The 14,446-nt window shown below is 37.8% G+C and overlaps 4 protein-coding genes across 4 annotated transcripts; 1 reads left to right on the top strand and 3 right to left on the bottom strand.

Annotated features, from left to right (window-relative positions):
* Positions 1-22: 22 nt before the first annotated feature.
* On the bottom strand, positions 23-3,761 carry C9374_002102 (uncharacterized protein; the record flags this gene model as incomplete). Its single annotated transcript, XM_044691484.1, has 7 exons — positions 23-90; positions 148-395; positions 471-990; positions 1,044-1,054; positions 1,126-2,021; positions 2,099-2,985; positions 3,098-3,761. The coding sequence occupies 7 exons, from the start codon at positions 3,759-3,761 to the stop codon at positions 23-25; spliced, it is 3,294 nt and encodes a 1,097-aa protein (XP_044551059.1).
* Positions 3,762-3,964: 203 nt separating this feature from the next.
* Positions 3,965-5,308, bottom strand: C9374_002101 (uncharacterized protein; the record flags this gene model as incomplete). Its single annotated transcript, XM_044691483.1, has 1 exon — positions 3,965-5,308. One exon carries the CDS (start codon positions 5,306-5,308, stop codon positions 3,965-3,967), a length of 1,344 nt encoding a protein of 447 aa, XP_044551058.1.
* A 298-nt stretch (positions 5,309-5,606) lies between these two features.
* C9374_002100 (uncharacterized protein) lies at positions 5,607-9,296 on the bottom strand (the record flags this gene model as incomplete). Its single annotated transcript, XM_044691482.1, has 1 exon — positions 5,607-9,296. The coding sequence occupies one exon, from the start codon at positions 9,294-9,296 to the stop codon at positions 5,607-5,609; it is 3,690 nt and encodes a 1,229-aa protein (XP_044551057.1).
* Positions 9,297-9,839: 543 nt separating this feature from the next.
* C9374_002099 (uncharacterized protein) lies at positions 9,840-14,402 on the top strand (the record flags this gene model as incomplete). The annotated part of the gene is made up of 1 exon (XM_044691479.1): positions 9,840-14,402. One exon carries the CDS (start codon positions 9,840-9,842, stop codon positions 14,400-14,402), a length of 4,563 nt encoding a protein of 1,520 aa, XP_044551056.1.
* Between the last annotated feature and the right edge of the window lie 44 nt (positions 14,403-14,446).

Below are 14,446 nucleotides of genomic sequence, written 5' to 3'. Positions count from 1 at the left end.
TTTACTAATAAGTTCTCAACAACTATTGGTTAGGTAATTTAACTTTTGTTCGTTTGACATGTCTCATTCTCGAACGATCGTCGAGAGCAACTGAAGTTATTATTTCAAAGAATGAATGAATTCATGTGAATTTAAGCGATTACTTACTTTGCTTATTCTGGTTAAAGTCAATGAAGTGGGTGTTTGAAATGACAACCGTATGATCTGACTTGTTCTTCTTAAATTTCTGGTATGCCTTCTCAATGAGAGCACTTGTGGACTTGTCATACTCATTATAATTTGCCTTGTGTTGCCAATGCCAAGTAACCCTCACTTTTTTCTTTTTGGGAATAACTACTGGCTTTTTAGCTAATTGTGAGGTGTATGCGTCTTTGTAAAAATTGGTCGTTGATGGGCTGTCAAAGAATGTTTCGAAGAAATGTCAATCTTGTTTGAAACGCGGCGATAGAAATGTGATAAAATATACTTACTGAAAACTTCCAATGTATTGCCGACCTGGCTCAACAGTTATCCACTTCACATCTGGAGAAATAGTGCTATTGTCACCAGAAGCATGCAGTACACTTGTTACATCATTCAGAGCAAATTCGAAATGTGGCTTCTTGTCTAATTTTTCTTTGAAAAATTCTACAACTCTTTTTGTTGTCAAGTAATTCATCGCAGCCGTTGTCAATGAATTGTATGGAAGCGAGAGTTGCTTGTAGTCATGAACATTCATCTCTTCATCCTCTAAATATTTACCATTCACAGCCTTATCGACATTACGTGAAAATTTCGTTGCTTGTTTGATGACTAGCAATCTGGCGAGACCAGTCATTGCCCTTACATCTGCACGTGGTGTTGTTTGGGTCATATAATACCTATATCTTCGTCTTCGGATAGGAGTGTATGCTGTTTTTCCAGCCAACAAAATTTCATTCTTAATTTTTGTTTCATCGTAACCAGGAATAGCAATTCTAAATCCTCTCTTTGCATATTTTAACAGACGTACTAGTATTGGTTATGAAAAGTATATTTTGGTCATCAATATGAATTCAACTTACTTTCATAGGTTCTGTTGTGACGAAAGGTTTTTGAATAATAATTGATCAGACTTCAAGGAAATTCTTGACAGCAATTACTTACTTGGATTGGCGTGAAGGGTCAACCAAATTAGATCTTGTATTAATGGCTCTTCGTCCTCTGGGCAAACAAAATACTTGCGAACCATCGAATCCAAACGTTACGCTATCACAATCAAATCCACACAATACTTCTGTAATGCTCTTATAGATTCGAAGAATGATTTGAATTGGTCGAATTGGATACTGGAAATAAAAAGTGACCGAGTGTTCGGTTCGAACCACTAAAATATCATCTTGTAACTGCGTATTATATCCCTGTCCAGTGCTCATGAAATATTTTCTATAGACATGTCCGTTTAGGTTGGTTTTGAAAAGAGTGAATAAATAATTAATCTTTTCTTCTGCCTCTTTTTCAGAGAGGCCATAAATAAACAAATCTACATCGCTTTTTGACCACACAGAATAGGTATATGTATGTGCTAATTCCTTATCTGCAGTTGTTTCTATTGGCTGTTGAGTGCCCCAAGATACATATGCCAATCCAAATGGATTAGTAGCGAATACCTGAGTCTGTATGCTCTTTTCATCGTCACTGTCAGTAAATACGTTTTCGTCATCGTCCTCGAGTTCAAAATCATTATCTTCCGGATTTTCTTCACATGTATCATCGACGTCCCAGTTACTGGCTTGTTCTTCCATTGAAGAATCTTCAGCTTCAGTAGAGATGGATTCTTTCTTTTTGTCATGATCTAATAATGCTGCAACTACAGAACCACCTGCGCATACAATGTTAGACCAATCCATATCTTTAAATATTCCATATGTGAAAGCATTGAATTGTGCAATGAATTGACCTCGATTTGCACAAATCTTGGGAATAGGCGGAACAACAATTGCTTGTTTTTGAGTTAACTCTGATTTTTCCATAGGGTTTTCAAAGTTGAAAATGAGAGGAACCTGTCATTGAAAGCCAAACGAACATTTTTGTGTCAATTAGCAAATTTGAAACCCAGACACCATAAATTTTAACTTACCTGAGCAGGTGGATCTTCTTTTCTAAAGGATGTTCTTGTCTTTTCATTTTCGAAAATATTGATCAGTAGCAAGTAAGGGTCGTTAAGAATTGGATTCTCGCGATCGGTAGCAAATAAATGTCTAATATAATCTTCTTCTTCTTTCATTTTGATATTATCTTCTCCAATTGTTTCTATAGGATATCTTAATGGGTTCCAATAATCAAGAAGTCCAGTCAAATTCAACAATTTGCATTCCCTATACACTTGTTTTTGCTTGTGTGTTTCCAAGTTGAAAATATTCACTTGACCAGTTTGTAAATAGTTAAGAATCACTCCAAATATTTCTGGATCTCTGTCGATAAATATTTCATTTTGAGCAGGCTGATTTTCTTTTGGAGGTTCTAGAGCAGACAAGAAATCATTAAGGATGCATTCAGGATGTGACACAATTTTGCGAAGAGGAACTGTGTGTTTCACTCCTCGAACGTTAAAAACAATATCAGTTCTTGCAGAAAATGATGCAATTTCTCTCTCTTTAGAATTGAGCATCTCATTTTCCTCCTTGATTTTTTTTTCGAGACTTGTAAAGTAACTATCTGCAACTTCCTTCTCAGTAATGGTTAAGCTCATAAAGCTTTCAATCCATTCCTGATCGGCCTTTTCTTGGCCAGTACTCACCATGGTGCTATCCAACGTTTCATCGGTTATCTTTTTGTGGGATACAATTGTAGATTTTGGAGGTTCAGTTTTGCTTTTAATCTTGTGCTCAATCTCACCAATGATAATTCTGACAGCTTTACTGAGTCGTTGAGTACCAAAAAAGCCAGATTCCTCCAACAATTCTTTAAATTTTGGAAGAGTTGCTTCAGTTCGTTCTTCCCAGAGACCACAATGAGTTGTGGATCCTGTTCACACATGTGTGAACAAAGGTTTGATTTTATCAATCAGTCACATGTTCATGTGAATGGTTCGACCAGATCATACGATGGTCAATTTTTGCAATTCAAAACAACATACCAGTTCTCAAATGTTCCAAAATAATTGGAAAATAGTCTGGATTTCTGTCCAACATAATAGCTCCACTCGAATCTCTATCAATTCCAAACTCAGAATGAATCATAGTTTTCAACATGTTCTCTCTCTTTGAAATGGTTGTTTTAGTAGTTGTGAAAATCTTTCCTCCGACATTGAACTTGATGAGATTATCTTGTCCTTGTTGTTCTAAAAGATCTTGCAAATTCTTTTGTGGGCTCAATAAATAATCATCATCAGACTTTTTGGCACCACCCTCACCGTCATGAACTTGTTGTTGAGATAATGTTGTTGATACTTCTTGAGAGGATGATTGTTTCTTCGGAAAGGTTCCCGATGAAGAGGAGGAGGCAGATGATGATGATGCAGAAGCCTTTCCCAACAAGAACTTTTCCAAAAATTCAATTTCCTTCTTTCTTGCTTCAATTCCTTCCCATTGCTTTTTAAAGTGCAGCAACTTTTTAATTTTGTACCGTTCAATCATGTCCCGAACATGAACATAATTGCTCGGATTCATGTCCATGATGGAAATATCCTTCGCAAGAGATGCTGTAGAGTCTTCATGATTGTTTTGTTCAGTGTCGGCTTGGTCTTGAATGCGCTTTCTCTTGTTGTGGAGTGCGTCTTCGGTGTGAGTGGATGAAAGCATTTTTTTATGATTCTAATTACTTCTGGAAATGGATGTTCTTTACAATGGGTAGAAAATGAATGGTTTTAAAATTGTTGTAGTAGTTGTTTTTTCAATCACATGTATTCATGGACAACACTGTTTTTGAAAATACCACATTATTTGGCTGATTTTAAGGTAAGTGTTTTGTTGGAGATGTTTATTTCACCTGAACGGTGGAATGTTTAAAGATTTTTGAGAGAATATTGGTCTGCAAATAGACCTAAAAACGATGTGGTGTAAAAAGAGGATTGTGGAGGGCTTTCATAGTCAAAATAGGACTGCCCCCTAGACAGGTTGACATGTTTCAGGTCTTCCTCGCTTGGCGTACCGACCTCATTACTGACCGTTTGCAACAAAGTACTTTGTTGATTCTGTTGTGGTGGCGTACGAACGTCTGTCCTTTGTCCCGGGTTGGCATGCCTACTGCTTGATGGAGATTGTTGTGAAGAAAAGAGTCCTGCTTTTCCATTTTGAGAATCAGTTTGGGATTTTCTCCTTACCGTTGGAGAAGATGTTGTTGATTTATCCATTTCTTGTCTATGTTCTTGTATCAATGATGTTAGGAGTTTCAACATTTCCGTTTCGTACTTCATTCTGGCAGCTTCTCTTTCGGCTTCTCTCTCTTCTCTTTTGGCTTCTCTTTCTTCTCTTTTCGTTTCGAGGTCCATTATGAGCTTTGTGAGGGTGGTTATTGAGCTTTCCTGATTACCTGACTTTTTCTTTTTGTTCTTGGATGATCGATCATGTTCATCCATCTCATCACTTTCATCATCGCTCTCGCTGTTGGATCGTCTTGATTTTCTCTTTGATTGGGTTTGTGGCTCAACAGTAAAATCCGTGACGCAAGTAAATGCATCATCGGACTTGAAGAGACCGTAGCAAAAGCCATCTTCACCCACATGCTCATCGTTTCTATAGATGAGAACATATAAATTCTTGTCCTTGAATTCATTTCTATACATCAAGGGGAGTTTAGAATAACCTTGCTTGTTTCTAAGAGAACCATCTCCCTTGATCACTATTGGAGTGTCATCAAAAGACACGACTCCAGAAAATAATAGGGTCACGGGTTCAGCATCAACCTCTGTTTCACCCATCCATACTTTGGATTTTCTCCCGGATGATTTGGAACTAATGATCCACGGTTGCTCTTTTGTGTGATGAACTCTGATGTACTGGAGAGCTTTAACCATTTCTTCTTTTTCATAGAGAGCAGAGGCAGGATAAGGAACATCTGTTTTCCTTCGATCACCTTTGCTAAAATAAATAATATACCTCCACTCTTGAGAAAGTTCCATAGTGGATGGAGTTGTAAATGATAATTTGATGGTAAAAACATCTATATTTTGAGATTGAAGATTACCAATAGTAACTTTGCTTTTAGAAAGTTTTGTTGGAGCTGTCTGATCCCTATCCACAGTAAGTTCTACTGTGGGAGAGATTGAAGGAAAAGAATCCGTTGTTTCTTTTAGCTTGTGCATGGTGCACCTGAAGTTTGGTGATGTAATCTTGTTGTTGTTTAACATTGTTTCGAGTGTGCGAGTGAGACGATGGACGAAGAGAAAAGATGGATTTTTTTGTTGTTGGAAAAACCGGGGAAAAAAAGAGCCAAAATTTTGAGTGTTTCCAAAAGTCCACACTAAAAAATTTACTAACACATGAATTGACCACTCAACCATTTTCCCATTCTCCAACAAAGCCACGAGAGCTTTTCGTAGCTGATTTTTAATTGGGTTAAGGTAACAAGTTCAATTAACAGCCAGGTAGATAGCTATCTATGAAAAATCAATCATATTAAAAAATGGTTGTTTATTATGTTCGAGATCATATTCTTCGAGATCCATTATTGTTGCTCTGATTGGAGTTGTTTCTAGAGTATTGAGAATTTCCATATTGTTGTTGTTGAGATGGTTGGCGTTGTGTTTGAGAGTAAGGACTGTTGTTACTTTGAGCATCGTTCTTGTAACTTCCATATGGAGACTGTTGTGAATAGGGATTAGAAGAAGCATATGGAGACTGTTGTGCATACGGACTGGAAGAAGCATACGGAGAAGTCGTTGAAGAATAAGGTGATGCTGTCTGTACACTCGAATAAGGACTTCTGGAATAGGGTGAATTTTGTGACGACACGACGGATGAATAAGGGCTATTACTGCCAGAGGACGATTGCTGAGATCCATAACCACCTCGTGAATAAGGCGATCTCGAATAGTCACCACGTGATGATGATTGCCTGTTACTGTCGTCATATGATGATCGATTTCTATTGTCATTGTAACCTCGTCCATCCGATGATAAAGTACCACCCCTGGTGTTGCTGCCACTGCTGCTGTCGTAGTTACCACCTCGATAATTACTACCTCTACCATCTCCTCTGTTTGCATAACTTCGATCATTGTTATATCTATTATCGTAATTATTTCGATTGTCACTATAGTTTCGATCATAGGCTTGATTACTTCGATAATCTGTTGGTCTGTCACCTTGTCTGTAGTCATTCCTAGAATAATTGTCACCTCTGTTGTTGTAACTGTCTCTCCTGTTATTGTCATTTCTATCATAGCTTCTGCTGTTATCATAATTACCTCTATTGAATGAGCTAGATCCTCTGTAATCGACTCGGTCTCTGTTGCCTTGACGATTGACAAATTGTTTCCTCACACTCAAATAATTATTTCTTGGCCTTCCGTTCATAATATTTTCGATCATTTCCTTAGGAGAGCAAAATGATATGGTTTTTTCATAATTTTCTCCAATGACCACAGGTACGCTTCCAGAATCAAGAATTTTTGGAAGCATCTTTGGGGGAGGTGTGACCGTTGGCAACAACTTGGAAATATATTTGCTTTTGGTCTTTTCCAATGGAGGTAACTCATATCGAGCACTCACGGCTTGTGTTTCTGCAACATCGTCCAATAAATCTGATTTCCATGGAACCTTCACCTTGTCAGATGGAGCCACTCCTTGTGAATCTTCATAAAAAACACCTGCTAAATCTCTGGATGCTTTAGAAAAGTCAAATTTTGCGCTTCCGTTAATGTAGCATTCCATCACGAATTGTTGTAGTGGATGTTCATAATGGACAAAGAGTGTCGTGTTTCCAAGTGTATTTCGTTCAATCTCATCAGGAGTCAAGGAAAATTCCACAGTCTTAATGGCTGCACTCAATTCTTCTTGATCAATGAAAGGAAGTAAGCAAACACCCATCCATGATTTGGTCTTTCCATTTAAATCAATATTAAAATCAGTTGGATAAAACTCCTTAATTGGGCTCTCATTGGATAACATGAGTTCACGATAAGCTGGTGGTAATGCTCGAGCACTTCGTGGAGGTAATACTCCAAGCAATTGAGAAAATGGCTTGTAAGGAGCTCCCTTCTCGAAATTGAGATTCAATTTGGATATATCGACTTCAGCCATGTCAGAGGCAAAAGGAGCATAATGATAGGGGTAAAACCATCCCCATGAGTCACATCCAGTGTAATAATATCGAAAAACCCAAACTAATCCTTCAAGGTACTTCAATGAGACATCCCAATATTCATCAGTACCTAGTTCAATGCCCATCTTCTCCTTGTAATATCTGGCTCTCCAACCTTCTGATCCAAATTTCACATTGTCTGGGAATTTTTCAGTGTCAACATTCTTTGATTCATCCACTCGGATTTTCAAGACATCTGCATATTGCTTTGCTTCCATTTTGACAGGTTTCAAAGGCTCAATGTCATCCTGAGCATTGGTTGTTGCTGTTGATGCAGGCTCTTCTGTGGCTTCATCTACGAGAGGTTTCAGCTTTTTTTCTGAAGGTGCTTCTTCTTCGAGCTCTTCATTGTCTTCTTCGTCTTTTTTTCGTTTACCAAGAGCGCTTGTGTCTTGTTCCTGCTCGATAGCTTTTTTCTTTCTGTAGTCTTCGTATGGATTTGTGAATCGATTGAAGTTGTCTCGATGTTCCTTTAGAATTGGAACAATTTCGATATTGGGTTTACCCGTATCTGTCTGATTAGATTGATGCTTTTGTTCTTTTTCTCGCTTTCTCTGTTCTTGTTGCTGTTTGAATTGTTCTTCTCTCTTTGCACGAACGTCAAAGATTCGATCCTCGTGTTTGGAAACTTGTTTGAGCAGATATTGAACGCGCCTCACGTTGACATCTCCATTCTCTGTTAAATATCCTCCAAGCTCAGGCAAACTCTCTTTATAGAGTGCGAGAAGAAGATCAATTGCTCCTTCTCTGATATCTAAGGATGGTAAATGCGGTAAAAAATCGTTACCAACAAAGAAGCAAATAAAGACAAAATCATCTAACGCTCGTTCAAACTCAAAAGGAAATGGTAAATTCTCAATGTGTTGATTAAATTCCACTTCCAAATATTCTCTCAAAATACTAATGTGCAGTATTTCAAGAGGTTTGTACTCATACCAGTGTGCTCCTTGTTTTTTCTTTTCAATGTCATAGCTCTTTCCTTGATTTTCTTTTCCAAACATCACCTTCTCTCTCAAATTATAAAAGTAAGGTTCATGTGTAGCCAAGGCAAGCATTGTTAAATCTGCGTCAAGACCATGAATGACATGACTTGTATTGGGATTGTATCCAGGCAGTTCTCTTTGAGATCGAATAAAATCCATGATTTTGTGTTCGCCTTCTCCTGGCACACTAGCGTCACTCAAAATAACCTTAACCCGCTTCCAGCCCTCATCGGTGCTTAATTTCATGTGAATGAAATACCGTAACGCCTTTCCAAGTCTGTGCATGAAGGGAGTGCCTGGAGTGATGACATTGGAGTCCCAATTCGCTCCAGCTGGATGAATTTCATAAAATTCTTCCTCCTCCTCTTCTTCTTCTAGTGGCTTAGAATCATATAACTCATCATTGAGTGGCATGTCGCTTTCATCCATTAATAAATTTGCTAAATCCTTATTCACAGCATTGGAAGCTTTCTTTTTAGTGACGATTCTTATTGGTTTTTCAGGAGGCTCTTCATTTAGTGGAGGTGGTTCCATGCCTCGGCTAATGAGTTCCTCTCTTAAATTTCTTTCAATAGTTTTTTGATCTTCCAAATCTTTTGCGGATTTATATCGACGAGCGCGTTGTTGATTTTGCTTTGCTCTTGGTGCTGGTCCGTCGACAGCTAAAAACAAAACTCTCCTTGGGCGAATTGCTGCAAATATTCTCTCTACATATTCAAAAATCTTTTCATACATTTCTTCTTCAGTTTTTGGTGCCTCCTCGTCTTCAGGGTGGCAACACGGATGGATAATACCGTTCATATCCAAATATAAATTATCAAATTCTTTGCCGTTTGGGTTTGGTTTCGTTGTATCCACAGGTTGAGTGACGATCCGAATAGTCTTCTTTTTAATGGATGGAAGTTGGCCTTCCGCAAGCCTTGATGTGTCCACATCATCATAGGAAGAAGAGATGGTTGTTTGATGAACAGCCGGAATTTCTTCTACACATTCCGATACAATATTCGGATACTTTTCAACAAGATATCGATACAATCCAGGAACACCCATGTTGTTTGTAAATGATTAATAAATAGATGACGAAAATAAAGTCTTGGTTATCAACTCAACAATTTGAACTAATTCAAAATGATGGAGATTCTCTCGTACAATAACCGTTAATAATATTAATATTATTTGAGATTACAAGCAAACGTTGCTCGGAAGCTTGTTTCTCTTCAAAAAGACTTCTGGATGGCAAAAAATAAAAACACCTCCAGAGGTAGAATGAACAATCAGAGTTGTGCTTGTTTTCTATTTTTTTTTGAACGTGTGTTGAAATAAGTGCGCCAACCGAAGGTTCTCAGAGTTCACTGGTCGATGAAAAAAAAAATTGCCTTCTTGAAACAGACGCCATCATTCTGGTGAGATCTCAGAGGTCAGCACGAAACAACACAAATACAACCATCCACGACGAGTAATATCATCACGGTTTTGATTCGTTTTTAAAAACCAAGTTGAACTGCCAACAGTGTGCTGAAATTTGTTTCCGATATTGGAATACAACATTCTGGCTTCCATCGGGAAAGGGGATCATAGATTGGCACCATTGGTATGGGTCAAAAACAATCAAAAAAGGAGAAGAAACCTCCTTCTTCATCTCAAAGTGCACAAACAAGTGCATTTATTTCCTCGGTGAGCGGAGATGTGGGGGATGATTTTGCAATGCTTCCTGCAATTCTGGGAAGACCAAACAAGAAAAATGCTCGATTTCAACAACAACTCAAAGCCATGCAAGTGAGATTGGATAGATACAAAAAAGATATGGAACTACTCTCAAAAACTCATCTTTCAAAAGACGAGTTCCGATTGTTGAGGAGTCTGTTCACGTCTTTTTGTAAGGAATGCCTCAATGTTAAAGAGTCGTCTACAAAAAAACAAGAGACATCTCAACCAAAGCCCAAAAAAACATCCGAAGATTATTCTTTATATCTCACGCGAGAAGAATGCTACAAAGTGTTCTTTCCCAAAATTGAACTTGCACAAACATTTAATAATTTCGAAAGAACAAATGGCTCCATTCAAATACAAACCAATGTTGAAGACGTTTATTCGGAAGAAGAACGAGTAGTATTGAGCGCACTATTTAACGCAGCATGCGATTTTAATAAGAGAAAATTGCTGACATTTCACCGTTTCGTAATGACCATTAGTGCCATGTGCAGAGGAACATTTGAGGAAAAAGTGGAATGGACTTTTTCATTTTATGACTACAATCATGAAGGATATATTTCCAAACCAAAGCTCTTGACTCTCATGAAGGCGTTAGAGTCTATGGACATCTTAAAGTTAAAATCGTCTCCAAGACCTAAAAGCCCAGCAACAACTTTTGAGGAGGAGCTTGAACAAATAGTAGATGCCTTCTTTGATTGTGCAAAGAAGGCACAAAACGAGAATACACTTTTCAAAAGGGTGAATTCAAATACTTCTGATTTCAGTACACAGGATCGTATCGATTTGCATGGTTACAGCTTGGCCTGCAAAGAAAATGATACATTTTTGAATGCATTGGGAATTGTAGAAACATTCTTTGTTCCTATTTTAAAGCCAATCAATGACTTTGTACATTGTGACAACCCCTATGAAATAGAAGGATCTCTCTTCATTGCAACCACAGACGAAACAGAAGCAGAGATCGTTTATTCTGCCAATACTAGGTCCGAAAATAACTTATTTAAAAGGTTTATAGTCGACATTCGTGGAGGCTTGTTGAATGGATACTGTAGCATTACAGTCGAAAATCAAAAGAAGAGGGCATTTAGTATTGATTTAAGGAAGATTGACGCTATAGAAAATGAAACACAAATTATCTCTCTACCGTTGCTTGAAGAAATGCGAAAAGAAGATACTTTGGTTATTAGTGATGAAATTAGCAACAATGGTAGTAATACTCTAAATGTTGGCAGAGTTTCACACAAACGAACCAACTCTTTTCCTGTGAAACCCACTCATGCCATTGTTTTATCTCCCGCTTTCAGTATTACTATGTCTAAAGCTATCTATGACGAAATTTTTGAGCAAGATATAGAGCTAAACAATCTAAATGAATCAACAACTAAGAAAGAGGCCACCGAGAAAAAGAAGAGTCAGAAAAAAGATCCCAACGAAAAGAAAAAGATTGTATTTATCGCTGATAGTTCTGAAGTGAAAATGCTTTGGATCTTCACAATTTTAATGTATCATTTAGACCACCGAAAAGGTATTGAAGGAGAAGCATGTAGATTCAACTCCTTCTCTCCAGAGAGACAAAAAGTAAGAGCCAAATGGTACGTCGATGGAAAAGACGCCTTCTCAGATATTGCCATTGCTATTACTTTAGCAAAGGAGGAAATTTTCATTTCTGACTGGTGTCTACATCCAACCATGTACTTGCTGAGAGGATCTGGAAAAGAAGTTGCAGACTCCAGGCTTGACATTTTACTCAAAAAGAAGGCCAGTCAAGGTGTGAAAATTTACATCTTGCTGTGGAATGAAACTACTCTGGCGTTTCTCAATCTCAACACAAAACGAACGAAAGCATACCTTAAAAGCCTCTACCCTAAAAACATTTTTGTAAAAACCCACCCAAAGAAATTTCCCACAGAATGGTCACATCATCAGAAACTTGTAATAATAGACCAATCTATTGCCTTCCTTGGAGGGTTAGATCTTTGTTATGGAAGATGGGATGACTACCATCACAATATTACAGACATGAACCATTCTAACTGTAAATATCCAGGAAACGATTACAATAATCCAAATATTGAACCTCAGTATAAATCTGTAGATAAGCTAGACAATTTCAAAGATTGTATAGATAGAGAATATATCCCTAGACAAGCATGGCATGATATTCATTGCATGGTCACCGGCTTGGCTGCGAAGGATTGCTCATTCAATTTTGTAGAGAGATGGAATTTTGCTTTTCGAAACTCTGAAGGATCTAAGCATAAATTATTGACGCTGAAAAACCCTGGCAAAAATCCATTGTTGGAATATTATGACATCAAACAACGAAGAAAGAAAATACCAATCATTAATCCATTTCATTTAGGTGACGTACTACAAGTAAATGATACCACTAATAAGGAATCATCAGACAACAACCCAACCACTGCTAAAGAAATTTTCAAGAGCAAGCTTTCTGAGCTTGACCCAAGAAACAGACGAAAGAAAATTGAGGAAGAAGAAGATAAAAAGCTTGCACAAATTGAACAAGATTTGAAAGAAAAAGTAGATGAAGAATTTGCAAGACATCAGCCGCTGATAAAGGAGTCAGATACAGATGCATCTGATGCTGAACCTCCGTCACCTTCTCCTCAAAAGCAACAAGGAAATGCAGATGAAGGCACTCCTACTCGAGAATTACGAATTGTTGCACACAAAAACAAACACAAGATATCAGCAAAAACTAGATCAAAGAATATTATCACCACTGATAGCCCCAAACACAAAAAAGACGCCATCCAACAAAAAATTAAGAAATTCCAATGTGCTGATGAAGGGTACTTGTGCAACGCTCAGGTTGTGAGATCGTTGTGCAAATGGAGTGGATCCCCTAGAGACGAACAAAGCGTGTATGCTGCCTATCTCTATATGATTGACAATGCCAAACATTACATTTACATTGAAAATCAATATTTTATTGGATCAGGATCTGAAGTTGCAAAGAACGTAATTCCTGAATACATTTCAAGAAAAATTGTAGAAAAGATGAAACAACGAGAAGTTTTTCGTGTCATGATTCTCCTACCTTCTCACCCAGAGGGCAAGCTTACAAATCCAACAACCCAACAGGTCATGAAGTACACATACAAAACCATTAAGCATGGGGTAAACTCCATGTATTCCTACATCAAGAAGCATGTACCAGGTGCCACAGACAGTGATATTGAGAATTATCTTTCATTTTGCACCATAAGAAATTATGGATTTCTGAACTGTGATTGGAGAAGCTCCATGGAAGAAGCAGATGTTATTAGATTGGGCAATTTTCAAGACATACTCGACGAAGATGAAACAAGTGACGACTCGTTTAGCAATCATAGCGACAAATTTCGAGCGCTAATGATCATGAAAACAACTGATTCTGGAAAAAAAGCTGTCACCGAACATATCTATGTCCACAGCAAATTGATGATTGTAGATGATAACATCACCATTATTGGTAGTGCCAACATTAATGACAGAAGCATGTTGGGAACTCGAGATAGCGAAATTGCTGTTGTCATACAAGATCACCCTTCGAGCACGATCAATACCAAGATGAATGGGAAGAGTTACAAGTCTGGCAAGTTTGCTCATAGCCTTAGAATTAGGTGTTGGAGAGAGCATTTAGGGCTTTTACCTTCACAAAACGAGAAAGAGGATGAAGAGTTAACGGATGAGGAATTACAGAAAAAAATTTCTGAGAGCGAACATGATGCAGACAATGAAGACGAATCCGACGAAGCAAACATTTTCAATTTGAAAAATTTGAATATCAACAAGAACAAGACTTGGAAAAAGTGGCAGCGTCAACGAATTGAAAACAAGATGAAAAAGCTCATTCGAAATGATCCTATTTGTGATGAAACATTTAAAGGAGTGTGGCTGAAAACTGCAAAACACAATACCGATATTTATGAAGCAGTGTTTCCAGATACTCTCATTTCTAACAAGTTCACAACATTGGATGAATATTTAGAGAGCTCAAAAATTGTAGTCAATGAAAAGGATCAAAACAAAGAAATGGACAATGAAAATTTGAAGAAAGAGAAATCAAAGAAAAGCTCTGCGAATCTTTCTGCCATTGCTTCTAGTAAGAAAGCCGTAAAGGAAGAAGAAGAGCTAGTGATTGAGGAAGAACGACCAAAAACTGCACCAGCACAACAACCAGTCACAGGGACATCCTTAGATGAAACTCCATCCAAACATGTCGATCAAGATGATACCTCTCCCAACAATGCTGCCACCAGGGAACGATCCAAAAAAGCAAAGGAACTTGATTCTGCTCTTTCTGAGCCAGAGAAGAGAAAACTTTTGAAGCAGCTGAAAGGAAATCTGTGCCTATTTCCATTGGACTTTGCTTCCAAAGACACATGGTCTAAACCATTCCATGTATCGGTTGCTGTTGGTGATAACATTTTTGTTTAAGGAAAAATTGAATGGCCTTTTAACAAGTTTCTTTGTTTTGGCTT

The sequence above is a fragment of the Naegleria lovaniensis genome (assembly GCF_003324165.1).
Source record: "Naegleria lovaniensis strain ATCC 30569 chromosome Unknown tig013, whole genome shotgun sequence".
Classification (NCBI taxonomy): Eukaryota; Heterolobosea; class Eutetramitea; order Acrasida; family Naegleriidae; genus Naegleria; species Naegleria lovaniensis.
The sequence above is the reverse complement of the archived record's forward strand: the minus strand, read 5'-3'. Positions and strand labels throughout refer to the sequence as shown.